Below are 25797 nucleotides of genomic sequence, written 5' to 3'. Positions count from 1 at the left end.
AAACTTGGCCACTTTGGAATTTTAATACCCCATAAAAACTACGTAAAGTTCTATTCCTTGCAGTCTATCCAGCAGATCAGTCAAACATCTATGTCAAAGATATTTTCTGCAGCAGGACCTCTTTCTGCCCCTAAAAAAGCATAAGACAGAATATAAATTGCCTTGATTTCTCACTGCTTTTTTTTTTTCTTGTTGCTGTTGTTGTTTTCTCAGATATGGGCTTTTAGGATTTTTGATCATCTGTTTTTTCCTCCAATAGGCTAAAATAAATGACACTAGTATGGCAGACTTGGAAGAAACCAGCCACCAACTATTTTTTGGCTTCAAATGTGTAGCCCATTATTAAGCAAATGAGCTACTGATGTACTTTTCCATTTACAAAGCTTGTATTTGCCCCTGTAGGCATAACACTAGGTGATGTCTTAATTAATGATGGTGAAGATCATATGTATGACATAAACAAAAGAACTGCTTTTGAAAAATAAGGAAAAGAAAATATTCCCACTCCCTTGAGGAACAATAATGAGCTGGTTTCAAAAAGCGGAATAATGAAAACCAAAAGGGAAAACAGGGAAGTATGTGGCGTAAATATTGAAGTTACCTGCAAATGCCTCTCTTTGCAAATAAGCGCATATTCTTTACAGTATGCTGTATCTCGCACAGCACTTAACATCACTCACAGGATCATCTGTCAGTCTTTATGTTAGCATTGAAGCATGCACACATTAGCGGCACTGTGCCTGCATTATCTGCTAGCCGGCTGTAATGCCCACTGAGTGCTGCCTGCTGAGCACGACTCAGAGCTGCCTTGCTACTCATGCCCCGATTGCCTTACGTCCCGACTACCTTGAGGCAGTGGGCTCTGACACATTCCTCTTCAAAGTGGCAGATGAAAATGCAGCCAAAGGGGCCTCTCCTCACCTCTATCCCCTGTGCTATCTACAGCCATCATGGGATGGGAGCAATGCACTGATGTGTGCCAGTCAGGGGGTGTGTTATCTCTGGTTTCTGAAGCTTGAAAAGTGTCCGGTGGGTGGGAGCTGCAGAAGGACCAGTGTCTCTTCATGTCACTAAAAAGCAAGTGAAAGAGGACAAAGAAATGGGCATCATGGGGAATCAGTCTCGGCTCTCCAAGGCCCTAAGGCAAGAAGGAAGGAGGGCAGAGAGTTAATATTGTCTTTTCCCATTAATTCCTGTGTCCAAGGCTGAGCAGGAAAAGAGTAATTCATCTCCATTTCCACCCCCACCTCTGATTTTTCACCTTGGGAATCTGATCATTTTTAGCTCTGTAGGTTTAATTTGCTGAACTGACACGCACATATCCATCTTTCGTGTTGATCTCGGTTTAAACTCCACAGAACAGAAATATGAGCGGAAAATAACCTAGTTGGCCATTACAGATGGTGACACTGAACCGGTTTGGGAGAAACAGAAGCTTATCACAGAGATGTGTGGATGGTCTCCATCTACCCAGGGCTCTCCATAGGCAAACTGTAACGGGGGGAGCGTGTCTGTGGGTGTGGGCTGGAGCCTTCAGCCAGGGGAGGAAAGAAGAAAGCTCAGGAAGGCGCTGCCCCAGAGAAGACACGGGGACAAGCCAGCAGCCCTTGGGCAGCTCTCATCTCCCGTGCCAGGCCTGCTCCATCTACTGGCAGGAACAAGGCGGAGCCTCCATACCTCCTACTGCCCACCCTGCCTGGCTAGTCCGGGCCTCCTTTTACCTGCCTACAAGGGCCTCAGGCAGGGAATGGCCCACGGCCCCGCTCTCGGGGAAAGGAACTGTCTTCCCAGCAGCTTCCCTCTGCTTTGGCGTCGAGCAGGCCGTCACATCTGCTGACTGAGAAGCTGCTCTCAGGGCTCACTTGCGGTCAGGCAAACCCTGGTGTAAATACCCTCCTCAGAGAAGCATACTGTTGGAGATGTGTTGAGATGTGTTTAAGAGAGCTTGCTGAGGAAACTCAAGTCTTCCCAAAGCATGGAAACCATACAGAAGGCCTTTGCCACGTATACAGCTGAGTGGTTTTGCAGGCCTGACTTGCTCATCTCTGTGTGAGGAGACAGGCTGGAGCCCCACAGCTTGTGTGCACAGAAATCTCCCTTGTGCAAGTCAGGGATTTTTAGCTCTGTCACTGCTGGCACTAAATCATTTTTGCTCTTGTCCTGCCTTCTGCTATTGGGAAATGGCTGCACCTGGACTTTGCTTCCCTTTTCCATAGGGGAAAAGCACTGTGTTCACCCTCCTATAATCCTTGCAGATGGCATCTCCTCCAGCTCTGTGGTAGAGATGGCTGGACTCACTCGGCAGCAGTTCACTGGGTGTGGAGAAGGGCATCCCTCCAGTGTCAGAGTGATGTCTGCAGAAAAGTTGAGTCTCTGCTGGATTCCCCTGTGCCAGAGGAACAACATGAGGGTCTGGTTCTATGTTATCCGTGCTTCCTCTTTATTCAGATTTTATCTGTGTATTCTTTCAAATAATAGATGACTGAGATGTTCATTGTGCTGGGAAACAGGAAGATGAAAACATTAGACAGACCTTAGCAATTTCAATGGACTTATTCATAGTGTATTTAGTCATGCAAGTCTTTTCAGAGTTGGGGACTAACAAAGTACCTGTTGGTGTAAGTAATAATCCTGTGTGTTCACAAAAGCAGTTTAAAACAGCTCATTTATAACAAGAGACACTGCCTCAGTCAACTGAATGCTACAGAGTTCTGAACAAAGAAAAAAATAGCCTTAATGCCACAAGATCTCAGGAAGCAATCCATCCCAGCTTTTCTATGTCCCTGCCTTAATACAGGCATTCTTAATGTAAATTACATGCCAATGATTAATAGATTTTGTATCAATTGAACTTGAACTGGAGTCAAAAGAACATACTCTTTCTATTCTTTGTCTTTTCTAAGCCTACAGTAAGAAAGATTATTCAGAACTCTTAGAATGAAAAGTGCCAGGTCAAAACTCACATTTTTCTAGCGAGTCCACGAAACCTTACTTTTCAAAGTCACATACTGTAGAATCTTAATCATCCTGGAAGGCTTATCCAGGCTATGGATTAAGTATGCAATTTGTGTGGTGCCAGGTTTTTCTGGGAGCACAGGACAAGGCACAGAGCCCTGCTCAGAGCTGGACTCCTTCTGGTCCATGTGGGCTCTGTTAGCTTTCAGTGGCTTGGCATGAGCAGAGATGCCCTGCATCTGCTCGCCAGCCCCACAGAGGGTGGGTTGTCTGAGCGGTGCAGGTCCTCTGCAGCTCTGTAGCACTCCCTGGTGTCTCTGTATCATGCCCCAGGAGCTGGAAGTCTTCTTGATTTGGGAAGGTGTCCATAAAGCCACACAGCTTTGACTCATCACAGTGTGAGAGCTAAGAAGTCTTCCCAGATGCCGAGTCTGTGCAGCACTACCTCCTCTGTGGCCCTTGTGTTATTATTTTCCATTTTCTAGGAAAACAACCCTCTCTCCTCCTCCACTTTATCTCAGATAATAGAAAGCTGTTTGTATATCCACAAACTTAATAACTTCTGGTCTTGGAAGCACTTTTCTGTCTGGTTGTATATGAACATTTTCCACATTTTTTGATGCATGTGCATTTAATAAAACTTGGGCAAAACTTTAAAGCTTTGACTATAATCTAGACAGATTATTGGTGTTATTTATATTTCCCGTGAATTATCATTAAAACTTGTTATGCATGGAGGCTAATTACTGAGAGATTTAGCTCTGAAATCAGAGTATTCTCCCCTCAGCTCTGTTTTCCACACGGTGTTAGAAAAACAAATACTTTGATCCCCATTATGAAAATAGGGCCATGTTTCTAAAGTTTCCTGAGGATCTCAGAGCATTTAGTGTTCCTACTGATCTCCACGATTCAGGACTTCCCGAGAAACTTTGCTTCTGGTCTTCAAAATAAATATACATCTTTTGGGGAATAATCATCATCATAACATAATAGAACGGCTTAGGATGGAGGGGACCTCAGAGATCATGTAGTTCTAAGCCCTCTGCCGTGGGCAAGGTTGCTGACCACTAAATCAGGCACCAGATCAGGTTGCACAGGACCCCATCCAACCTAGCCTTGAATGCCTCCAGGGATGGGGCGTCCACAGCTTCTCTGGGCAAAATACCTAAAAAAAGGCTTAACCTTGAGTTGAAAGAGAGTGTGCAGTTTAGGCTCACCTTGCACAAGTCTGTTAGTTCGGGAGAAGATAACTTGTGAACTGAAATCCCAACCAGTGCCAACAAAATCAGAATAGAGCAAAAATGAGTGAGAAACAAATGTCCAGAACAGGGGAGGGGAGTTGCGCATGCAAAGCTGCTGCACAGCAACTCCCAATGTGGATAAGCCCGTAATTACTTCTAAAATCTCACCATTACTAAGCCATGCTTGTAATTTCTAGAGGCCTCCAGTTTCTGGAACAACTGGAGTATGAGATTCAATTGCATTCACTTCAGTGGAGGATACAGTTAAGTATGGGCACGTTTTAAGGCTTGAGGCCAGTCATTAACAAATTAGTGCATGGGAACATTTGAGTTTCTCCGATCTGATTTTACGAAGCTATTTGGCAATAGCTGCTTATCATCCTTTTCTCATCCTCCCCCTCCCCTCCCCCCCAATTTCCCTTCCCAGCAAAACAACCCCCTCCAGAACCAAAAAGAGTATTGCAAGTACCCAAACGTCCCATTTTCTCATACTGGAGGCAAAAAAAATACGTGCCGATCTTGTATGTGTGCATGCATATATATTTTACGATATGTATTCAGTAAATGTCAGGGTGCCTGTTTCCTTCTACTACGCAGCCACGCAAAGCCCGGCACGGACACGGGAGCGGAAGACGGGGCACTACAACCCCCACAGTGCGCGGCGAGAGGCAACGGGGGACCATAAAGGAGAGGAGGCGCAAGGCCTTCTGGGAGATGTAGTCCCGCGGGGCCCTGCCCGGCTGCCGCGCCTAGGGCAGCTCCCCAGGCACCTGTGGGAGGCAGGGCGACCGCATCGTGCACCGCTCCCTGCGGGGTGTTGCAGCGCGACTGCCTGCTGGCAGCCCAACCAGGAACCGGTGGGAGAAGCACGGGAGAAATAACGCAGGTAAGGATCTCCCGGCGTTTGCCCTGGAGTTGGACGAGGGGGGCTGCAGATCCCCCTACCCTACCATCCTGGCATCGTGCTGCGGGCCCTTTTGCTCCTGTGCAGCCCGTCTTGCTTGGGGTTGGCTCGCGGCGGCGTTTGCAGTGAGAGCACGTGGCAGCAGTGGCACAGGGATGCCATTCTCCCTGCAGCTGCGGTCAGAAGAACGGCTGCTTGGCTGTGCTGGGAGAAGGTTAGTGGGAATAAATATTCATTCAGTCTTGGAAGGAGGCGGGGAGGAAATCCCACTCTCTGTAGGGACTGGAGATCTTTCTCTAATGAATAAGGGTCTGAAGACATCCAACTTCTTGCTCAATTTAAGCTTTTACAATTCCTTATTTATTTTTTTCCTCCCCTCCTCATTTTAACTCGACTTTTTGGGTCTCAGCAGAAAGAAATAGCCACACATAAATTTAGTGTAAGCATCTGCAGCAGCCTTTTCCTGCATACACTTCATTGTCCCAGTGTCTCTGCTGCTGCAGCAGAGCCGTAGGCAGCCACAATTTCCAGGCTGTGCCAGTCCCCACGACCAGCACTGGAAACATTGGAAACGCTTTGGCTGCATGCTGCCATCAGGAGAGTGTAAGGAGAAGAAGCAGCTTTGTTCATGGCTCCTAGTGATCCCTGGACAAGTGGCTGCCTTGGAAGCTCCTCCTTGACCTGCTGCTGGTCCTTATGCCTGAGAGCAAAATTCTCTGAGAGCTTTGGGGAATCCTTTGCTCAGAGATGTTCTGTCGGCCTCCCAGGGCTGAATGCACATCACAGACATGGGTGCTGGGCTGAATGACACAGCTGTATTCCTTTCTACAAATAGTTTACTGACGATGCTGAAGACTGCATGTACTGCAGGAACAACATGGATTGTTTTTTTAGCTAAGGCTGCTGGTGCCAGACCCTATTTAAATAAAAGGATGTGGGAGCAAAGACAGAAGTTAGTGTGAAGGAAGGGCTTACGATGCGAGAGGCAGCTCCCAGTTCTGCCAGGAGCTGTGTTGCCCTTTTAATGGTAATAAAGCAGCTTTGCCGTTAATCACTACAGAGGCTGCCAAGTGCAGAACAGGTCTGGACAACAAGGCTGTTCCTTACTTCTCCGAGGTCAGCATGGAGGTACGGCTGTGGGCCGGGCTTGCACACTGCGGGCACTGATGGTATAAAGTGGCACAGAGCTGACAAGCAGATGTCCTCCACGAAGGAAACGAATGTAAGAATGCTAAGGATAGTGCTCCTGAGTGCATGCCCACCAGGAGGGGGTGTGCATCTCAGATGGGGATGCTGAACAGACAGCGGCAGGGTTGGTAAGAAGCTCCAAACTCGTGCTGCTGTGATGGGGAGGGCGCATGGGTTGCTCCTCACAGGCTTCTGGTGCATCCTACGTTCTCAGTGATCACAGTGTCAGATATTTCTAATGCATATATAATAGAAAATAACCTTCTGGGAAAGTGGCACTGAATGTGAAAGTACCTCCTGTGCATTCAAGTACCTTTTTCCCACGCATGAGCAGCACTAGTGAAAGAAACAAACAAACGGGGGCTGTATTTGCTGACAACTTGTCTGTGTTTGGGGCATTTCCCTGCACGCTGATATCGGTTACGCCCCGCTCCACCTGCTGCATCTAACATGGCCATGGATTTCCCTGTTGCACCTGATGTCAGCGTACCTCCCTAAAAGTGGTTTTGTTTTCCGTTCGTGGTGCGCATCAGAAGTCAAACAGCATGAGGTGGCTAATGGTATCGTATTGACCCACTGCTGCGGTTGCTATTAATATCTGAAGAAATTCCCAAATGTCACAGCCCCAGCCATAGCGCTGTTACCTGCCCGTCTTTCTCTTGCCAAGCAGATCAGTGTCTTTTTACATTATCAAGTTTAGTAATTGCTAGATTTGCAATAGCTGGTGAGTTGATTTGCCGTGTCATTTGAACAGTATCCGGACTGACAATTCTTTTCAGCATAGGGAGGCTGAAGCGGTATAGGAGAAAGGTACATTTTCCTTCTCACTGGCTGCCAAAATGTCACCCCCCTTTTTAAGAACTGTGCATTCAGAAATCAGCCTTAGTGCACAGGCTACTATATTTCTGTTGCTGTTTTCGTGTCATTATTGCAGCTGTAGTAACTGTTAAAGACGAGACAGAAGGTTGCTCTTTTTCACTCAGAGCCTTATCCATCACCCTCTTTTGCAACAAAGGTTACCCTGAGCAGTGTGTACATCTGTCTGTTCTAACTGTAGCAATACATATTATTCATACCTTGTCAATGTATATGCTAGAAAACAGAAGCTGAATTTATAGCTATATTTCCTCTCTGCTGGGGCTTTTAGAGTGAGTGTTTCAGTGTTTCCATTATAAACCCCTGTTTTCTGAGGTTTATAACAGTCTTGAAGAGCATAGCGGTCTTGAACCATAATAGAAAACATGTAATGTTGCATTTACAGTACAGCTGTAACTGCACATTAAGGAGTGTAATCTTCTCAGTGTACCCACAGTGCTCCAATAAGGTTAATTGGAGATACGTATACTACGAGAAGAACAATATTTTACCCTTGGAGTTGGAGTTCTCCACTCAGAGATGAAGACAGTGTCTCTGCCTGCACCAGGCATCGTTTCTGGCGGCAACCCATGTGAAAGCCCCATGTGCATGTGCAAGGCCTCTGGAGTATCTGCCTCTGTGGGCTTGCTGAGCTGCTTTGCAGACTTGGCCAGTGGAAAACAAGGGCAGGTCCTGCCTGTCTGCCTTCAATGATGGCATAGCTATGTCCAGATGTGGAGTCCTTAGTACAGGAGAGATGTGGATCTGTTGGAGCGTGTCCAGAGTAAGGCCACAAAAGTAGTTCAAGAGTTGGAACACCTCTCTATATGGACAGGCTGAGAGAGCTCAGGCTGTTCAGCTCGGAGAAGAGAAGGCTCCAGGGAAACCTGAGAATGGTCTTTGAGTATCTAAATGGGGGGCTGTATGAAGCAAGGGGTCTGACTCTTTCACAGGGTCTGTTGTGATAGGACAAGGGGAAGTGGCTTCAAACTAAAATAGGAGAGATTTAAATTGAACATAAGTTTCTTACAATAAAGGTGGTGAAGCACTGGAGCAGGTTGCACAGAGAGGTGATGGATGTCTTGTCCTTGCAGACATCCAAACAAGATTGGGCAGGATGGGTTTCTGAGCACCCTGATCTAGCTGTGAGTGTCCCTGTTCATTGCAGGGGAGCTGGACTAGATGATCCTTAAGATTCTCTTCCAACTCAAACTATTCTATGATACTACGTATGTGGGGCAAAGATGAGCAGTAGATTTTATACCTCACCAAATGCATGAGGAGGTCTTGGTCCTGGCTGTCTCCACCATTTCTGCCCTTGGCTTCCAGTCTTGCATAAATCTAGGTCCTTCCTGAAACCCTAGGCATTTCTTCATTTCCAGACAGCTTACTCCATCTGGCATCTTGTATTCATGTGTCACTTTGCTTACTAGAGTGAGGGAAATAAATTAGAGTTCATCATAACATCCCTTCACCCCCTGGCTGTCTCAATTAGTCCAGCAATATTGGGTGGTTGCTGTTGTAGCCTCAGCTACCACAAACAGAGCCAGGGCTTTTGAGGCAACACCTGATACACTGGGGGGGATCTCTGTGGGATTTCTACTCTAGGAAAAAGTGTTTATAGTGTTCACATACAGAAATTCCAGCATACCTGGGACAGGGTCATTGCTTTTGGTGTGTGCCTAACAGATCTGCATCTCTGAGCTAGCATCTAGCTTAAATTTTGGCTAGTACTTACTGGCTCCCAGTGTGCCAGTTGGGTTGCTTTGTGAATGTAACTGTGAGAACAGGTTAAGGTGACAGTGCTGGCGAGTGGTGGTGTTCTAGGTTAGAAAGAGCACTTCAGAGCTGAACTTAATTGTGGGTAGTTGCCAGGGCTGCTGGCCGTGCTAGAGCAGATTTATCATTGCAATCCCTTGCTTGAGCTTGCTGTACTTAATTGGCTGAAGGTAAGGAAAACAACAGCATGTTCAGAGTAGAAAGAAACTTCTAATAAGTGTTTTTAAAAAAACAACACCCAAGACCCTTGGAGCTTGAAGACTTTGTTAGGTTCTGTGGTGAGTACAAAGCACTCCTCTCAGATTGTCACAGGGCCATGGTTTTCCAAGTTGAACTCTAGCTTTGATCAGCAGCCAGTAGCAAGACAAAGTATGATGACTTGAAGTTGTTTTCTGTAGATTATTTTTTTTTTTCAGTGAAACTGAGAAGGTTACCTATTTCCTTTCTTCATTAACCCAGCTGCAGTTTAGAGCTGGGCTCATCTGCCAGTTGGCAGCAGAAGATAGGAAGGAGGTAGAAGGCTGCACTCACTGTGTTAGGCTTGGATCTCATCTATCTATCAGTCTGAGAGAGCAAGTTAACGTGAGCATCGGCAGGGCTGAAATCTGGTTGAGCCTAAGTTCTTGCTGTTTCAGCTCACATTCCACCTTACTTAGTCTTCCACTTAACCTCTCTTCCTGTGGCTAACAGGTCAGCTTATTGCGTTCGTGCCCTTTTGGAAGTACTGCTAACCTCAAGCATTCAGAAATCACAAATTCACTCTCAGATTCATGCGACTGCAGGAAAAATGTGCTTTTTTATTTTTATTTTTTAAATTGAGCAATTAAAATAGCTTAATTAGGATTTTGGCCATGATCCTTTTGAGTTTCATAGCTTGGGAACATTGTTTTTCTTGCTGTGAGGTCTCGACCCTCTTTGCCTGCAGTGAAACCTGTATTTGTCACAATTGTTCAAATGAAGAAGTAGCACTTTAGAAAAAATAAAAAAAAATAAAAAATGATCAAGTACGGCAAGATTAGCAGTAAGAGCTCAGATGTGGAAATGTTGCTTTGGTTGTTGTGTAAGTTTGTTATTCACTTTTTCTGTTTTTGCCCCCTCACCAATTATGCATGCCTGTGTATGTTGTAACCTATCTGCTGAGAAGGAGTGGGAGGGAGCTGAAGGGAATTCTGATTTGCGAATCAGTGCATGAGGGGCCTGCAGAAAGGGCTGCAGGGAAAAAGAATGCTGAATGGGAGGCTACTAGGCTGAACTAGAGCAAAACCATAAGCATGTTTCATACACCCTTCCGTAGCATGTAAGAGGCTACAGTTTGCATGTTAGTTACTTGTGCTCTGTTGTGTGGGTAAGAAAGCCTTTGGGAATACCGGGCATGATCTGACAAGGATTTTTCATCATGTGATGCGTGAATTTAGGTAGAGAATATCCCCTGGATGGGGCATGTGTTCAGATAAGGCTTTCAATGTACTTTGTATTGCCTCTGTGTTTGTCCCACAGTGTAGAGATGCTCAGGTCTTCCCATTATGACTTTCTGTGTTTCAGTGCACCCTATATTTTGTGCTCTTACAGCCATCTGAAAGTGTCCGACATGATTGTTCACCCTGCAGTTATTGGTATTTTGAAATATTTACATTGGGGAACATGGTAAATATCTCCAAAGGCAAGAGAGTCAACAGGGCACCAACATCCCCTCCCTGTCTCAAACAGAAGCTTGAGCAGAATCACCAAACCCTTCACTCATCTTCTCCTGTCCCATGATGGCCTGTGCTGTGGCTTAAAAGTGAGGCTCTATGGATGCTGGTAGAGAACTGCTGAAGAGCTGAGGTCACCCTTAGCGATTACTTTGAACTGCCACGTTGAGTCTATTTGCAGTAGTATCTCCTTTCAACATGAGGATATCAACTAGTAGCTTCTGGGCTTTCTAAAGTTTGAAAATCATTATGATGGCAATAGTACTGCTCTGACTTGCTTGATTCTCACCCTTCTTTTGCTTTCTACTTGCCAGTTTACCTTCCCTTCTATACTGAGGCGAGATGGTGGTAATGCTTGAATTGTAGTGCCCATCCTGTTCTTTATGTTTGTATTACCTACTTCATCGTGCATTCTTTTTCTTTTTTGCTTTCTTATTAATCACAGAGTGTTAATTGCATCCAGTCACTCTGATGTTTAACAGTTAAAGGTAAGAAATACAGGCAGATCTTATACTGTCTGGAGTTCCTAGCTGGGACCTGATTTTACCATTCCTAGTCAGTTTGAAGGCTATCATAATCCATGGGAACATTCCCTGTTCACTCATTCATGTGAACAGAACACTGAAATAGGCTGCCCTGAGTGGCTGTTGAGTCTCTATCTCTGGAGGTATTCAAAACCCATCCGGGCTCTTTTCTGTGGAACCTATCTTGGGAAAGGAGGTGGTGGAGTCTCCTTCTCTGGAGATATTCAAGACCCGCCTGGACGCCTACCTGTGCGACGTGGTGTAGGGAGCCTGCTTTGGCAGGGGGTCGGACTCGATGATCTCTGGAGGTCCCTTTCAACCCCTACAATTCTGTGATTCTGTGAAACATCCTTTTGTAGGAGGTTGTACTCAACGATCTTCATTGGTCCCTTCCAACCCCTATGATTCTCTCGGTCTACGATGCTGTGATATCTGTGGAGCTTCTTTTGTAACAACATGCTATTTGAAAGAAAAACAAATCAACAACAGTAGGGGACCCAGCCAGAAGAATGTTTCTTTACCTCATTTGAATTTATCAGTTCCTGAGACTTTTGGTGCCTTCTCCTTTTTGTTATTTCAAGTTTTGACAAGGTATTGATAAATGCACTGTTTCAGTAAATCTTCCCCTTCACATTCCCTGTTCCTTTGTGTCTGTCATTATCTTTTCACCGGTTCCAGGCCTTAGTACCCATTCTGTTGGTTGTCTGAGGGCACTAATAGGTCTTTATTTCCCTGGCTTCACTGAAGACCTCCCACCTACACCACCTTCCTAGGAACCCAAATGAAGTTCAAACGTGGGAGTTCAGTTTGTCCTATCTACTCACAGCAACTCTAGGACAGTGTACTCAGCTCTACCTCTTCTTGACTGCTGTTCTTTACGTTGTTCCTTCTGTCTGTGTCTCTTTAATCTATTTTTTTTCCATTCAGATGACCCAGAGGACTCAATGGTCAGGATTTGTCCAGCTAGAAGTTCAGGAGCTGTTGCTCAGGGCAGTACAAAGTTGAGGCTCATTGTTTCTGAAGCTGGTGCCTCTTTTTAAGGAGGTTGTGTGAAGTTTTTCTCTACAGAAGTTTCTCTGTATCCTACTGAAAGGATTCCATAATAAAATTATTGAACTGCAAACTGGAGTGGTAAGGTGGGAAATGTAGTAGCTGCAGAACATGTTATCAACATTTTTCTGTTAATGGGAGAAAACCTGCATTCTGTATCTTTCCATTTGCAAAGCACAGAAAAAGACTGATCTTTGTGTGTGCTGGTGTTGATTCCATGGGCTAGTAAGTGAAAGAGAAGTTGATAAGAGCAATTTAGTTAATTAAATTATAGAACATGGTGCTTCTGTAAAGTTTTTTTTGCAGCTCTTTTGGTCTGTGGTTCAGCACTCAGATTCAGCTTGGAAAATTCAAGCCTTGAGTTTGCCATCTAAAGTAGATTTTCAGTCAGAGAAGGTTAGATGTTTTTTCTCGGCATCTAAAGTTTGAACTTCATACAAAGAATTATAACTTACTGTTTCTTATCATGATATTGTTACAAAGGCAAACATTAACATTGCTTTGTGCTACTACAAGGCTTGTCTAAGCAGGGTTCTTTGGCTTTTGCTATCAAGGTAGAACTATTGATTCGTGAACATAAATCCTTACTTATCTCCAGTCAACTTTATAGCACAATGAAATTATAGGGTCACTTGAATCAATCAATGTTTCTAAAGCAAGCTATAGAAATATAAACAAGTTACTGATTATTTAATAATGCCCGTTTGCTTAGAAATGCCTGGCCTTGGGCAGCAGATGTTGCATTAATTTCTGCTTTCTCTGGAATTTCACTGGGGCTGCAAGACCTTAATGTCACTATTAGCAAAGGTAACTTTATTTTAGAAACTCATTCTGAGCTCTCACAGCAAGAGGAAGAAACTGATGTTCCTTTTGACCACAAAATCTGTGCTATTTCTAAGTGGAGTTCTTTGAAATAAGTAGGATATCTCACAGCTTGTTGCTTTAGAGGGGACTTAGTACAGTGGCACTACATTTGGTTAGCATAATGAGGTTTTTTAGCCCCTCTGATATTGACTGAGTTTGAAGTACCAAAACTTTTAGTCATCTAAGATAAATTCTGTAGGTGAAGCTCAAGTTTGCATAGTATTTCAGCCTTCCTGGAATTTTAGGGTAGGAACCTCTCCTCTGAGAAGCAGTTATGTAAATAAAGCCACATTCTGACTTAGGGAAACAAATTAAGTAGGAAGTGTTGTGAAAGCAGCTTCCTCAATGTGGTTTCACTGTTGCAGTGTATGCCTTTTGGAGATCCAGTTCATTGGAGTGATTTTATTCAAGGTGGTTCAAGAATATTCCACGAGTCCACAGTGTCCTTTCAGTGCTCCTTGTCTGTTTGGAATGCAGAGCAGGATCTTTTGATCTGGACTCTGATGCCTCAGTGGTCTGTCTTTGGAGTAGTTTGCTACAGCTGATTGTGCAGGGGGTTAAGACCACCTGATTAATCTGCTTGACCAATCTCCTTATACAGGGATAGTAATAATGGAGTCATAACAGCTGTAAATCCCTCTGCTTTAAGACATCAATGTTCCCAGGATTTTGGTTATTAAAGTTGTTTTAAATGTATCTATTAAATGGGAAAAAAAAAACAACTAAAACACAACCTGAAAAAAGCCCACCTCTGAGAACAGTGCCTTTGATCTTCTTGGTTGACCTACCTTAAAGATGTTAATAACTCATTTTTGCTATGGAAAGGTTTTTGTGTTTAAGTTAATGTTCTATATGTACACAATTTTGTACATGGCTTTGTTAAAGCTTACATGTAAACTAGTCTCCGATTAATCTCATGTTTTTAAGCTGTTCTGTGGTATTTCATTTGCAGTAATTTGTGGCTAAGCTGTCTGTATAACACAATTTCCTTGATCTAAAGACTGTGCTACAAATTTCTATAGAGAGGAAATGCTTTAAAATTAAAACTTAACACCTGTCTAGACTTCCTTCATCTATGGTGAAGTTGATATGGCTCGGCCTTAATTAGATTATTATAGACCTTAAAATGTATGAGGAAGCATAGCATGAGGGAAGTTGAATTTGGTCATTAGCAAGAGTTCTTGGTTAGTCAGACAGGTTAGTCATTAGCCTCCAAAATACATGAGAGTACATTTTCCATTCAGTATGCTTTGAAGACTGGTCAAAATCCTTAATGTGATTTAGGTCTACTGAGAATGTCTTTAACCCTGCTTTTTTAATAAGCTCTGTATTTCCTGTCTGAGAGATACTTGTTTATGTCTGGCATTGCTGAGGCTCACTGCCGCACCTGTATTAATTCTGAAGTTGAAACACATTGTTTTGGAGGAGCATTAACAAAAAAAGAAATGATATTCTTGGAATTAGAGCAGACAGGAATTTAATGAATGAACATTTCCTGGAAAACCCGGATAGCCTTTTTTTCTCTTTTAGTTGAGGAGCATTTCAACTGCTTATACTCTGAATGTAGTTACACACTTCCCTTTTTAATATTTCCTGCTGCAAACATGCATATATGCTAAAGTTCAGTCCTGCTTCTGTCTTGTAGGTCTGCCTTTTGCTGGGTCCTCCAGGTCTGCAGCAGTGTCAGTGTTGAGGGAGGAGGGGTGAGATGGGTATTCTGAGTGTAAGTTTGTGTTGGATGAGGTGGAGATTGGTGGATTTTCATTGCCTCAGGAGAAAAGAGCTCGGATGGTGCCTCATCAAGGAACTGTGAACTTTGGTAGATGTTGTCTTGGGAGAACCCTTGTGGAGGCAAATGCAGTTAGTGCTGCTGACTCATAAGAAATGAAAAGGAAAAGGCCTCTCTGCTTCAGCTTTTCTCTGCCATCCTTCGTCAAATGGTTAGTGAGGACTTGGTATCTGTCTCTGTAGTTTTTAAATATCCTCATAACCAGCCTGAGCAACGTATCTCCACACAAACAATGAGAGGTTGGTGGTAAATATATCTACTATTAATTAGTTAATAGGAATGTTTTTTCTTGTGTAAATGGCCTGTTAGCAAAGCAAGGATGCTGAAAGCAGGACTGATGAATATTTTGTTTTTTGTTGCTGTCTGTATCCCTCCATATTCCTTTCCCCTGCCCCTCAAAGTATGATGGATTTCTCTGACTCTTCATGAAGCCGAAGTACTAAACTCTGGGACAGGTGAGTTTTGGAAATAATGGTTCCTGCTGCCCTTCTCAATGGCTGGAGGTGCCAAGTTAAAATCCTCTAGTAAGAAACAGGTGCTGAGGATTAAAAACCAAAGCAAAAAATAAAACTCCAACATCAACAGCAGAAAATTAGGGTTGTTGTTGTTGGGAGCTTGATTATGTGTTCTCTTCCAAATTGGATGCTGATGTGAGAGCCTATTTTCTATTATAATGTGCATGTTTAAGAACTGTTCATCCCAACTACCTCCCAGTGTGGCTGGGAAAAGGCTTCAGTGTACTTTTAAAAAATAAGCAAGATCTGTACTCTGTGTTTGCTGAACTTAATAGAACTGCCACTGTCTTGAATAGGAAGGTTATCAATTCTCCACTTGCAGATAAATCATAGAATCATAAAGGTTGGGAAAGGCTTATAAGATCACCTAGCCCAACCTTCCACTTCCCACCACTGTTGCCCACTTCACCATGTTCTTTTGCACCTTTTGACCTTCAATTAAAAAGCCAAGAAAATCAATGCACAGTGAAACAGGAATATTGTTTTTTTTACTTTCTACATTTGCGATAGGTTTTCTTTGCTTTTATAAAGAATGTAATGCATATTGATATTTGATTTTTGTTTTGTTTTGCTTTAATTATTTTCTTCAAGTAGGATCAGCTTCTGCCCACTGACTAATTCCTTGAATCACTGGTCTTGCCTTTTGTTGCAATTGTTCTTAGGGAACTTGGCAGCTGCAAGCTAGCAGAACTGTTATTGACCCTGAATAGCAATAGCAATGTTAATACAATAAGAAAGGTTTTCTGTGATCTACCGTTGTATCCCGTGGAGCCAATGAGCTGGTTAACACCTTTTACTTATTCTGCAAGGATCTGAGGCTGGAAGGGAATTAATGCAGTTGTGAAGCACAGAGAACCAAAATAGCAGTGATTCAGTTAGAGTAGAGCCAAATCTTCTTAAAATTAAACTCCATTGTGTTAGAGACTTTACTTTTTTGATACCTATATTATTAACTTCTCTGATAAGAGCAGGAAATGTAATACAGTAATATTGGAGGAGCCTCGCGCATTAAATCTAAGCTATTATCTTGGGGTTGTATGAGAAGAAACCACTCTTCATCCGGTGTGTTATGGGAATCAGACGTTGCAGACTGCCTCTTTCTCACGGAGTTTTTTGGTTAGTTTTAGTTCCCTTAACTTTCAATACATTATGGGAAGGCTGCTGTACACTTATGTGTATTTATAGTTTCGTAAGTTACAAATGATACCGCATAGTTTCTGGGAATATTATCATGGGCAAGTGTTTACCTGCAAGTTGCAGCTGCTCATGTTGTAATCTGCAATATTTTTTTGATACTGGTGTTTAGCAACTTTGTGTGTTAATGGTCTCCTCGCATAGACATGCTTCAGGGCTTACTTTCTGGTTGACCTTTCTTGTTATACCAGATCAGATTTTTGAAATAGGATTGAGGTTTGCAGAGAGGAAACTGTGGAAGAGAGCTGAGGAATTCACGTGCTGGGGCAACCCATTTCCTGAACTGCAGTCAGACTGTGTTCAGGTTGTGTGACAACTTGACTGTGCCATGGTGCAGAAACATATAGGAGCACGTGCCTCTATTAATGTTAACCTCAATACCAGAGATTCTCTGGCTACATACTAATGCTGTGGTGAATGGTACCTCTAGAGGAGGCACTGCATGGAGCCAGGGAAATATGCCATGGTACCTGTGGACCTGAGATGATCCAACCTAACAGTGCTACCTATTCAATGACTGGTGTGAGTGACTCTAACTTACTGTGGTGCTACAGTTGTATTTTTCTACTCATTAGTTTCTCTTTCTATATATGTCTTCTCGTGGTCACATTAGAAGAGTTTTCCCTAATTCCTCCTTTTAGCTGCGGCAATTTCAACTCTACTGTGTCTAAAGTGTAACCAGTTTGGTGATGAGTGCCAATGAAGTTTTCTGTTGCAGAAATGCTCTGGTTTTCTTACTTCACAGAACACCACTGTTTGCATGCTAAGACACAGACAATGGGTGGTCATATATTCTTCCTCCATGATCTGTACCAGGGTCAGGCTTTCCTTCCCCTCCTTTTTCCCACATTTTACCCTGTCTCCCACACTTGTTGTCTAGAAACCCATTTGACCGCACTGATGTCTTAAGCAGTTGATATGTAAATATTTACTGACATGACAGTCAGCAAAAGGGGAGGGGGAATTGCTACATCCTACCATTTAGTAAACCTAAAAGTTCTCTCTCTGAGTGTGCAGTCGATAAGAACAGGAAAGGTTTGCAGTTCATACTTGACTTGATGTATTTTTGCCCTCTTGGTTCCTGTTTTTGTTGCAGATGTCATTCAAATAGCGTGGGAGGTTTATCAGCTCTTGAGGAGACTTTCCCTTGTGTGCAATCTTGTACCACTGAAGGCTGGCACTGTGGTGGAGGAAAATGGAGCTTGCAGATCTCCTGGTGTTTGCCTCCGCAGAAGTGAACAGTACAACAGTCACCCTGGCTTTACTGGTGATACTCATGGTTCTTCTGTACTGGTAAGTGGTAATTGCAATAGGGGTCTGCTGAAATTCTCCCAGCATCTACAGAGACTTCCTATTTTTAAGGTGAAACTGGAAGATAGCTGGCTGGAAAGGGTGCAAAGGGCATGCTGGTTTGGATGTAGAGGTTGAAATACATGCTTATGAAACTCATGTTGCTTTTTAGAGAGTTCTGTTCTTGCAATACTTTCTTTTGGGTGCTTAACCAACAAATGCTCACTGAAATTGTCATAAAACTTGAGGACTTAACTGCTGTTGGTTTCTTACTAATTTCTGTAGGCTGCAGGAGCACTGATGCTGGTCACAGAGAAACTGAGTTCTTGCCACAGGGTCTTTCTGGACTCTTTTTTGTACTGTGCTGCACACTTGACCTTTGCCAAGTTTCATGGTTTAACTGTTGCTTGAATTTCTTTTCTTGTTCTTTCCATGCTGAGTAGTGGACACCCACCAGAATAACAGCAACTCTAATATTAAGTGCAGTAGGCACAACAATGAACTGTGCTGAGATGAAGGGCAAAAAAGTACCTACCACAACGCTGTCCAGATAATCTGTTTTGGACATTAAAGTAGCTGATCTGGGAATGCTTTTCTGACTCTCTTCACCAGAGCCCCTCCAGCCCTGCTTGTTAGTCAGTAATGTCTTTTCTCATTTCTGTGTGGGTTCAAGAAGTAATTTCATGAACAGTAAGAGAAGAACTTCAGAAGAAAATCCAAAACTAATCTAGAAAAGAACAGTGATGACATCATGAGTTCAGCACAGTTGTAGGAGTGTAAAGGATGGATCACTTCCACACGTGTTTCTTGTTTCTTTAATCGTGTCAAGCTTTGTTCTGCTTCCATATCAAGGGAGAGTCTAGAGAGACTGAGAAGAGCCAAATCAATTCCCTCGTTGGTGTGCATTGCCATATCAGATAGGTGAGCAAGCCAGTTTTCTTTATAAGATTTGCTCAAATCATCACACAGGTCCAGGTCCCATTGCCTGTTAATTTTACTTGGAAAAAGAATGGCAACGCTAGATATTCTGGTAAATCCATGCTGTTTGGCTGCTGACCCATGACGCTCCATAAGCTCAAAGTAGCGGAAGAGAGGCCAGAGTGAGATCCATGGTTCAGAAATGCAGCATGAGGTCTAGTGAGCTCTGGCAGTCTGTGAGATGGCTAGAAGAGCATCCTACTTCCATGCTGTAAGTGTCAAGGTGTGCTGAGGGCTGTGAAGGCACGGAAACGCTCTGTACAAATGTACTGTGTTCTGATGCATGCTTCTCCAGAGCCTTGCTTTGTGGTTCATTTTAGGAAAGGCTTTTATGAGGAAGGCCCTCTTGTAGAAAGGAAGGCATGGAAGCTCTGTGCTGAACTCTGTCTCAACATAAATGAAACAGATTGCCCTGGTAGAGGTGATGGATGCCCTGTCCTTGCAAACATCCATGCAAGGTCAGGCTGGAGGGGAATCTGCAGAACCTGATCTAACTGTGGGTGTCCCTGCTCACTGCAAGGGAGTTGGACCAGATGGCCTTTAAGGGTCCTTTCCAGCTCAGTGATTCTATAAATAAACTTGGATCTAAAGGCAGACTAAAGGCAAGCTTGTACCAGGCACCTAGCAGCAAACATTCAACTGTCATGTAAGCTGCAAAAACGGCCAGTGTAGGGGTGAGGTGGGAAATTGCCTTACTGTAGAGATACACCATTCCTTGTTTCTCTTTTCCTGGCTGAAGATGAACTCTGTGAAGGCGCTGTGTAAAGAAAACTGGAGTTTTATGAGGAGAAGTGTTTTATGCCCTAACCTGTCACTGATCCTATTGATCTACAGATGCGAGTTGATTTTAGGTTAGTTTATTAAGTACAGCTGCTTTTAGGTCACTCTTTCAAGGGGGAGTTGGTGTTGTTTCTTAAACCTGCAGTTAAAACAAGTAGGGCAATGTACATGGGCTGTTGGTAAGCTTGCTTAGTTGACTAAGCTATGTGGATCCATTTATTTCAGTAAAATGCAGTGAGTGAACACATAAGTTTAGAACTTGGAGCACATCTACATGAATGGTTCTTGTTTTTCAGGCTTGTCAATCTATTCATGTAACAGTTTATTTTTATTATTTATTTATTTATTCATTTTCATATCAAAGCTCCATTTAAGTGAACAAGTATAAAACAACTTATGCTCACAGCCTTCTTTCTTCACGGTTGAAACTTTGGATTCAAGGAATTACTTAAAGAGTACACAAAAGATTGTGAGTAAAATGCAGGTCCCTAGTTCTAGAGAATCTTTTTTTATTACAGCCATGTTGCATGCAGAGTTGTCTGGTTCTTCTAGGAGTTAGAAAGAATCAATTTAACCTGTGATGGGAGTATCAATAAAGTAATAACTACTGAAGTTCCTTTGATGTTTCCATTGTAAGCCTTACACTCATATTTTAACAACTTCTGAATACCTCTTTTCTGGGGGGGGGGAAGGTTTTTTATTCTGCCAGCATTGTAACTTGTAACTTTTCAGGATGGCAGTCATAATAGAAAGGAAGCATGAATATATGCTGTTGTAAATTTTGGGATGCTGGTAGCTTCTGTTTGATCAGGGTTGTAGAATGTCAGCTGTTCTGTGAATACAAAGGCTAGACAGTTTGTCCACTTTTCTTTTGCTTTAAAAGGCTTACAGGCTAAACAGAAGGCAGTTGTAGGTAAAGAGACAGTAGACCTAATGTATGCTAGAATTGTAACATGGTGATGGCAACTGCTGTGTTATTGACCTATTTCCTTAGCAAGAATTTTGTGAATGGCGTTACTTGGAGGTTTAAATGATGCCCTTGAGTTGCTGCCCATCAGCTAAGCCTCTCTAGCTGTTAGTGTGTGTGTTATAAGGCAGACTGTGATTTATCACAGTTCAGCTGACAGGTGATATCTTGCTAAATTGTGATAAGACCAATTTCTTCACCTTTCTGGATAAGGTGAGGTCTTATGAAGTGGGGAGAGAATTGGGGTTGGTTGTGGGAAAAATAAACTTCTGGAGAAGATACAGGTCTGAAGAGGAAATTTGGATGACTTGGTCATTGTTTAGGCTGCCTCTTACAATACAATCAAGAACACCATTCATTCTGTGTTAAACACCATCTAATAACACACCTGATTTCTCTTACGTTTTCAGTAATGTAATATGAGGATGATGTTGATAATGTGTTGTCTGTTCCTTCCCCATCTTCACTAATTGCTATCGGTAGGTCCAAGTCTTTTCCCGTAGACCTCATACCATGGATTCTTCAATGGCTGTTGCTACCTCCTTATTATTGTGATGGACAGTGAAAATACTGCATTAGTGACAATAAAACAAACAACAACAACAAAAAAAAAGCAGTATATGGCAAGTACATAAAGCCTGGTAATATCAGAGATACAACACTAAGCACTCCTTAAAAAAAATCAAAAGTCTCATGTCTGTGTCGCTTCCACCCTCTGTGATTTCTCCTAGCCAAGCCGATTATCAGAGCAGTTTCTTCTAAGAGCGCTTTCTTTCTCAGTTCCAGGGGCTGCTGTCTCTGTTTGCTTAATCTCTGTGAAACTCAGGGTTCTTTTCCAGGCATGAAATAAAAACAAACACTTAAGGGAGGAATGAGGTTAACATTTACAAATCCCAGTGATATTCTCGACTGAAAAGTGTATCTTTACAACATATTGTTCATTTTCATTTCAAACATCTGCTGAGCAGGGTATCCCGTGCTTGGCTGTAGCTGCAAACATCGCTTTGTCTCTTTTTTGCTGCCTGGGAAGATATTTGATAAAATGAAAGCAGGAGTTTATTTTGCTTTAAAGTTTAATGTACCATAAACTTAGCATTATGAAGAAGCTGTCACAGCATTCAGATACCTGTGTTCAAACCAGATGATCAACCCCTTGTCTAAACAAACCTGGTTTGTTTGGTTTTTTTTATCAAAAGCGTGGAGGTTGGATGGGAGGTGTTTGTTTGTGTTTGTGAGATCCGTGTTTAATTATACGCTTTCAAGCATAGCATTATATATACTGGTAATGTCCTTGTCTGTTTCTGAAAAGCTAAATTGTTCATAAAGATGTCATTTTTACTTTAATTCAGTGTTATGATCACTTATGTTACAGAAATATGTAGCCAGAATGAGAGATTTGGGTTTCCCTGGATTGAGGCAATGTCCATGCATTGCATAACGAATCAGTCCCGACACAAAATATTTGCTATCTCTGATGAACACAAATGAAGTCCAGTATTTTTCATTATTTATTTTTCATTCTTGTCCTTATGCTCAGATGTTTGCATGCATTTAGATGCAGGGGTTGCTTATAAATGGGGGACAGTGTGTTAGAGTTCATCAGTAGATGTCTATGGTAGACCTCTTTATAAGTTAATTTCAGGATAGTGGTATTTTGATACTGGTGATTACAATCTACAATACTATCACTTTTTTGGCATTTTTTCACATCTGTGGTTTTGGGAAGCAGTATGAAAGAGAAAGCTTATGTATGTCTGTCCCAACCTTGCTCTGATTTTGCAAACATTGCTATTGGGGCTTGAGCAATGCAAAACTGAGATGAAATACTTAACTTTTTTTCTTTCAACAAGATGCCACCTAGAACAAGATGTCGCACAATTTTATCTTGAACATTTCAGTATTTGAAAAGATGCTTGATCGCTGGAGTTCTATGCTTATGACCTGAGTGCAGGTATAGGGTGTGCAGGTTATTGTCTCTAATACATGCAGATAAAGCTTCTTGGAAGATCCCATATCAGATCCTTTCTGAAAGAAGCACCAGTTGTGGACGTGTATGCCTAAGCTATTTCAGCTCTCACTACAGCCATCAAAGACACAATGCTGTAAGGTCCTCTGTATCTAGAAACCCAAGGCTGAGAGTATGGAGCCTCAGCATCCGTCCCTAATGATGTATTGCTCTGCTCTCTTGTCAGGTTTATTGAGCTGAGGGGATCAGAGAGGCATCCCAATCCTCAGAAGTTTAAGCAAGCTTTTCACCTGCTGGCAGGGAGCATGGCTGCACAGATGGGGAGTGCTCCAGGGCTGGTGCTCCTGGCTGCAGCTGGGCTCTGGTTGCACTTTCACTGAGCTCTGCCTGCTGAACTCTTTTTCATCTTGCACATCCCTCCCACAGCGATGGCTGATTTCAGGTTTAGGCTATAAGGCTGTGGTTCCTTCTCTTTCAGCTAAATCGAGCATCTCTAGGTGAGCCTGAGGAGGAGCAGGGTCTTTCCGTGTTACAACATGGTAGTTTCTCAGTTTATTCTTGTATCAGGATCACAGGAGCAGAAAGCAGGGAAGTTGTTTAGTTGTTTCTTTTCTTTTTTTTTAGTGTTCTGTTAATCCCAGCTATTTTTTCCTAAAATGGCCATTATGTCAGTGGAAGTCATTCTGCTCCCCTTTATTCAAATGGCCCATTATGGAAGCTAGAAGGATCTGACTCAACAGGAAACATGAACAAACTGCCGTTGATGACAGAACAAGCTTACAGATTCCAAATGGTCTTTGTCATGCAGCTTTACATCAAGCAAATCTGGAATTCCCACTAACGCGTCAAACATAATTTGATCCCACAGCTGTGCAGTGTATGGACTCCCCTTTCAGCTAAATCAAGCATCTCTAGGTGAGTCTGAGAAGGAGCAGGGTAAGCTGCTGAATTACAGTTTGGAGAAGTGCCATACCACAAATGACTAAATGCTTTCTTCCTCTGAAAACAAGGTAGATTTGATCATCCAGAATGAAGTTCACTCACTGCCCCGATTCCCTGATTATGCTTCTTTTGAGTAAACAGAGTTCACCTTTTTTTCTTTTTTTGGAGAGAGATGTAGAACAGTTTTCTATCACTGCATTTGCAGCTTCAGCTTCATTCTTTGGGGTTCCCTCAGGGGCTAAGCTATAATACCTCCGTTACCCTGATAAATGGAGCTCAGCCTCTACTGCTAGGCAACTTTGGTTTTATTTGCTTGCCCTTCATTGCAAGATCAAGAGCCCTCTTCTGTTTAAGTTTTTTAAAATTCAGAGATTGTGTGTCCATTGCAGTGTTTATTTGAAGGCCCTTGAGTGCTTGTTGGTTGTAGGTTTTTGTTTTTCTTTTTTAGAAGTGCATTACCCCCAAAAACTCTGTAATGGATTCAATCTCCAGCCTACTCGTTTCTCATAGTCTGTGTTCTTCCTAAACATTTTTATTCCCCATCCTTCAAGCACAACTGGATCTTAGTGCATGGAGATTATAGTGTTAATTGTAGGCTAAGGTAGACCTACAAGAGTAAGTTAGCTTCCTTTCTTGAAACAAGCATATTTGCCAGTCTTCTGGCATTGCTTGCAGCTCTGACATCCACGGACTGTAACCCATGCATGCTGTGAAGCTGGCTAATGTGCACAAGTGCTGCTGGTGTCAGGAGTTAGCCTCAGCCCTTAAGCAGTCTTGTTTCTGCTTTCCCTTCCCTCAAGACTGGAATGGACTCTGGGTTGTGTTTGGTTGTACAGGCAGGAGAGGGGAGTTACTCTGGCCTCTGTACCAGGAATCCTCTCTCTCTCTGTGAATCCTTTAGTCCTCCTGAACTATGACGTTGGGTTTAGCTTCTGATCTGCTCTTTGCCTTGGGGCAGGTTGATTTGTTTATTTTGGCAATATGCAGGCACCTCGCTGTCTAGTTTTGGGTGCTGTGAACTAACTTTTGGGAGCTCCTGCCTCCATCTACTGACTGCATGAGGAATATGAGGTGTTTAACATGCTGTCCTTGGTGCATGAAATGACATTGAGCTCTGCTCTCCCTGAGCCCCAAGGAAGCATATCGGCACACCTCTTGGCAGACCTGCACTGGGGGAACCAATTCTGCATCCTCTTGTGTTCCAGGGGGCGCAGACCTGTCACTCCACATCTTTCAGATAGAGAGCCAAGTTTTCTGCAAGCCTGGCTGTGTTCCTACTTAAATGGAAGGTTAAATCAGTGGGTGGCTTTGACAGGTAGAGCTTCCTCAGAGTGCGGAAAAGTAAATCTGCATTCCCCCTCTGCTTGCCTCCTTAAACACTACTTCCTTCATTAAAAGAAAGCTGCCTGCATTCTTCTTCATTTCATTTTGCTTGTCCATCAACTTTCATCAGTTTTGGGTGTGTTTTGTCCTCATTGCTGGCTCACCAGTAACTAAAGCTTTTGAATTCCTCGTCTTGCCATAGGGAAGTTTGGTGCAATATTTAATGAAGCTGTCTGAAAGCTATTTTGAAATATAATATTGACATATTATTGATACATTGTCTTTTATCAGTTCCCCTTGACATACCTGAATCCTTCAGATATTTTCCCTATCTGTTATCTCTCTAGGTTTGTTCTTTGCTTTTATTCTTTGTCGAAAACAAAGTTTACTGTTCCATGAGCTCACTGTGTGCCAACTGCTGATAACCAGCAGAAAGAGGTGGAAGCATTTTTTGATTTGAACCTGGAAATGCATTTATTTCACTTTCACAGAAATAGTGAGTGAGTTTGAGAAAATGATGGTCAGTGTCTATCTTATTCTTTTCTCATGGGCTATTGAATAAACTGTTGACAATTTCTTTTAAACTCTACTTGTTTATTTTACATACATTTTCTTTGGCTGAAGCAACCATGCAAGTCGACAGGGATCTGAGAATTTTCACATAGGGGCCATCTAACATAACGGAGGTTGTCCATATCCATTTCTTTGGTAGTTTCTTCTCTTACCAGCTTCATCAGTGGCTCTGCAGAAACCTGTGGGGTTGTGAGGAGCAGTTTACTAAGGAAGCAATAAATAGGGAAAAGAGCAAAAACAATTATGTTGGTTTGGTGCTTGTTCTTTGTAAAGGAAAAGAAGCTAGCTGCCTATCCATAGCTGGAGGATGGGAACGAGGGGGTGGGAACAGAAGGATATGACTCCAGGTGAAGTGGAAGGAGATTGTTACAGGTTGAGGCCGAGCGCGTTTTGGAAAGCTGAGGCTGGAGTAAGGAGCTGAACTGAGAT

General features: G+C 42.9%; 1 protein-coding gene across 4 annotated transcripts in view; it reads left to right on the top strand.

The window, feature by feature from the left end:
* The first annotated feature begins 4914 nt into the window (after positions 1-4914).
* The window catches only part of TBXAS1 (thromboxane A synthase 1), a 244239-nt gene continuing 223356 nt past the window's right edge, over positions 4915-25797 (top strand). For 2 of the 4 annotated variants that reach the window (XM_072334905.1, XM_072334916.1), the window contains exons 1-2: positions 4924-5082; positions 17646-17842. In XM_072334905.1, the coding sequence (XP_072191006.1) occupies positions 17745-17842 (98 nt within the window). In that variant the 5' untranslated portion in view covers positions 4924-5082; positions 17646-17744. Of the gene's footprint in view, positions 5083-5214; positions 5315-17645; positions 17843-25797 lie in introns of those variants that run through there. The other 2 variants (XM_072334889.1, XM_072334898.1) reach the window with 2 other exon arrangements.

This window comes from Excalfactoria chinensis, chromosome 1 (assembly GCF_039878825.1).
Source record: "Excalfactoria chinensis isolate bCotChi1 chromosome 1, bCotChi1.hap2, whole genome shotgun sequence".
NCBI lineage: Eukaryota > Metazoa > Chordata > Aves > Galliformes > Phasianidae > Excalfactoria > Excalfactoria chinensis.
Note: the sequence above shows the minus strand (reverse complement) of the source record. Positions and strands in the feature narration are given on the sequence as shown.